The 2,385-nt window shown below is 60.2% G+C and overlaps 1 protein-coding gene across 1 annotated transcript in view; it reads left to right on the top strand.

Annotated features, from left to right (window-relative positions):
• Window positions 1-1,616, top strand: part of MMP15 (matrix metallopeptidase 15) — a 17,336-nt gene extending 15,720 nt beyond the window's left edge. Inside the window, exon 9 of the mRNA XM_023514766.1 lies at window positions 3-1,616. Within this exon, the coding sequence (XP_023370534.1) occupies window positions 3-398 (396 nt within the window). The 3' untranslated portion in view covers window positions 399-1,616. The remainder of the gene's footprint in view (window positions 1-2) is intronic.
• Window positions 1,617-2,385: the final 769 nt, after the last annotated feature.

Consider the following 2,385-nt stretch of genomic DNA (forward strand, 5'->3'; position numbering starts at 1 on the left):
TGGAGCCTGGCTACCCCAAGTCCATCCTGCGGGACTTTATGGGCTGCCAGGAGCATGTGGAGCCAGACCACCGATGGCCTGACGTGGCCCGTCCACCCTTCAACCCCGATGGGGGTGCAGAGCCCGGGGTGGACAGTGATGGCGCCGATGGCGATGTGGAAGGCGGCGAGGGGGACTTTGGGGCCGGAGCGGATGGGGACAGGGACAGGGATGGGGGCAGCCGCGTGGTGGTGCAGATGGAGGAGGTGGTGCGGACAGTGAACGTGGTGATGGTGCTGGTGCCGCTGCTGCTGCTGCTCTGCGTCCTGGGCCTCACCTATGCACTGGTGCACATGCAGCGCAAGGGCGCGCCGCGCGTGCTGCTCTACTGCAAGCGCTCCCTGCAGGAATGGGTCTGACACCCACCTGCCCTCCTGTCCTCACGGTGCTCGGGGGCCTGTGGTTCTGTGGTGGCTCCTAGGGGCTCTCTGCAGCCCTCAAACATCCCGGCAGTCCTGCTTTCCTTATTTATGCCCAGGGGGTTGGGGGGAGTGAGTTTTTTTTTTTTTTCCTTGTTTTTTGCACCTTATGTGAGCATTTGTTTTGCTTTCCTGACCAGGGCAGAATGTTTAGAGTTTTCTAAATGCAGTTCTGCTCTGGATAGGGATTCAGGTCCCCCCATCCACCCTGGCTTGGCCGCAGCCACAGGAGCACGGGTAGAGGCCTACCTTGGAGCGTGGGCTGGCTCCTCCTCAGCCTGAGCCCTAGGATCATAACCATGACCCTATTTGCCCAGTTGGAGACTGGCCAGCCCAAATGGATCCCCACCCTCCTGAGTCTGGCCTTAGGAAGAGCTTTTCACCCAGAGGCAGCCCCAGGCCAGAGGAGAGGGTGTAGAGAGGTGGGCTACTGGCCTCTGCCTCGAGTTGAGGCTTGGTTCCTTCCCAGCCCACCTTGATAGCTCCAGCAACCCTGAGAAGCCCATCTGCCCCTAACCTGTGGCAGCCTCCAGTTCCCACATGCCCTTTGGGCCCCCATCTCCATACCTCTCTGGAGAAGGGGCCCTGGGCCTGCCTTACCAAGGACCAAAGGGAATCTGCCAAGGCCCTTCCTCCAAGAGTAGCACTGGCCTTGCCCTAGCAGAAACCAAGAGTGGAGTCTTCCCTCCTGCTCCCTGTCCCCCAGGGGACTGGGAGGACAGATACTGGGAGGGCCAGGCCAGCAGCTCACTTCAGCCCCTCATGCAGACTCTTAACCCCTAAAGGAGCCCATTGTGGCCAAGGAGGCTCTCCTCCTGCTGGGCTCAGCCTGAGGGCGGGGATGCTTCCTTCCTCATTTTCCTTCCCAAAACAAGCAGGAAGCTGAGGCTGCCGTGGGAAATGGTACTGTACAGCCGGCTCTGTCTCCCCTGCTCCCCCACAACCCTGAGCAAGTGGGGTGCCTGGGAGGACGGGATTCTGCCGGCCTATCTTCAAGTGGTGGCTTCTTGTGGGCTGGCACCAAGTATGGGTCCAGCACCTCTCCCCACCTCTGTAGGACCAGAGAGCCAGCCATGGGGTGGGGGTGGGGTCCAGTGTCCACCCACATACATTTTTTTCTGTAAATAATTTGCACTGATTAAAGTGTACAGGCAGCGAGTGTGGCCTCATTTGTAAGAGGCCTTGGGCTGGAGCTCACAGTTGGAAGGGCCTGCAGGTGGCAGGGGTACACATAGGATTGGGGACTTGCCCTTAACGCCGGGGAGACTTTGGTTCCCAGTACTGTGGGGGCTCCTTCCCAATGGCCTTTGGCAACGAAGCCCAGGAGGGCTGAGCTTAGGCCTGCTCTCAATAGGCCAGAGGAGGGGGAGGCAGGAGACCTGGGCTCACCCTGCTGGGGTGGGGCAGGGAAGGCCTGTGGAATTTGTTTGCCATCCATTTGTGCTGAGAAAGGACAACCCAGCTTCCCACACACTCTCTACTTCTAGGAGGGCAGGAAGAACCAGGCCAGGCCCGCAGCCCTCCCATTGACTCAGGCTGGGTCCTGGGCAGCCTGAAAACCCACCCTGGATAGGAGCCCAGAGCTGGGCACAAAGAGATGGAAAACAGTGCCACTTTGGTTCCAAAAGTTCCCCTCAGCGCATACTGCTCAGAGGGGGAGGAGACACCCAAGACCTGCCCTCTCCTCCCTGAGAAGCCTGCCAGGCCTGTGCAGAGTGCAGATGAGACCCCAGAAGAACAGGGACTGAGGCAGGGGCTGCCCCTTGGGTCTGGGTGTGGCCAGTGAGGTGGGAGGTGTGGCTTAGCCCACAGGTCCATGCTGTCAGCCATGCCTATTTGGTACTAGCCTGGGCCCCCAGGAATGCAATGACCGGCTGAAGCAGGCATCCCAGCCCCACCATGGAGCAGGCCAGGCCTCTGCAAGTCC

Source organism: Otolemur garnettii, unplaced genomic scaffold (assembly GCF_000181295.1).
Source record: "Otolemur garnettii isolate 467f Iridium unplaced genomic scaffold, OtoGar3 scaffold00058, whole genome shotgun sequence".
Taxonomy (NCBI): Eukaryota; Metazoa; Chordata; class Mammalia; order Primates; family Galagidae; genus Otolemur; species Otolemur garnettii.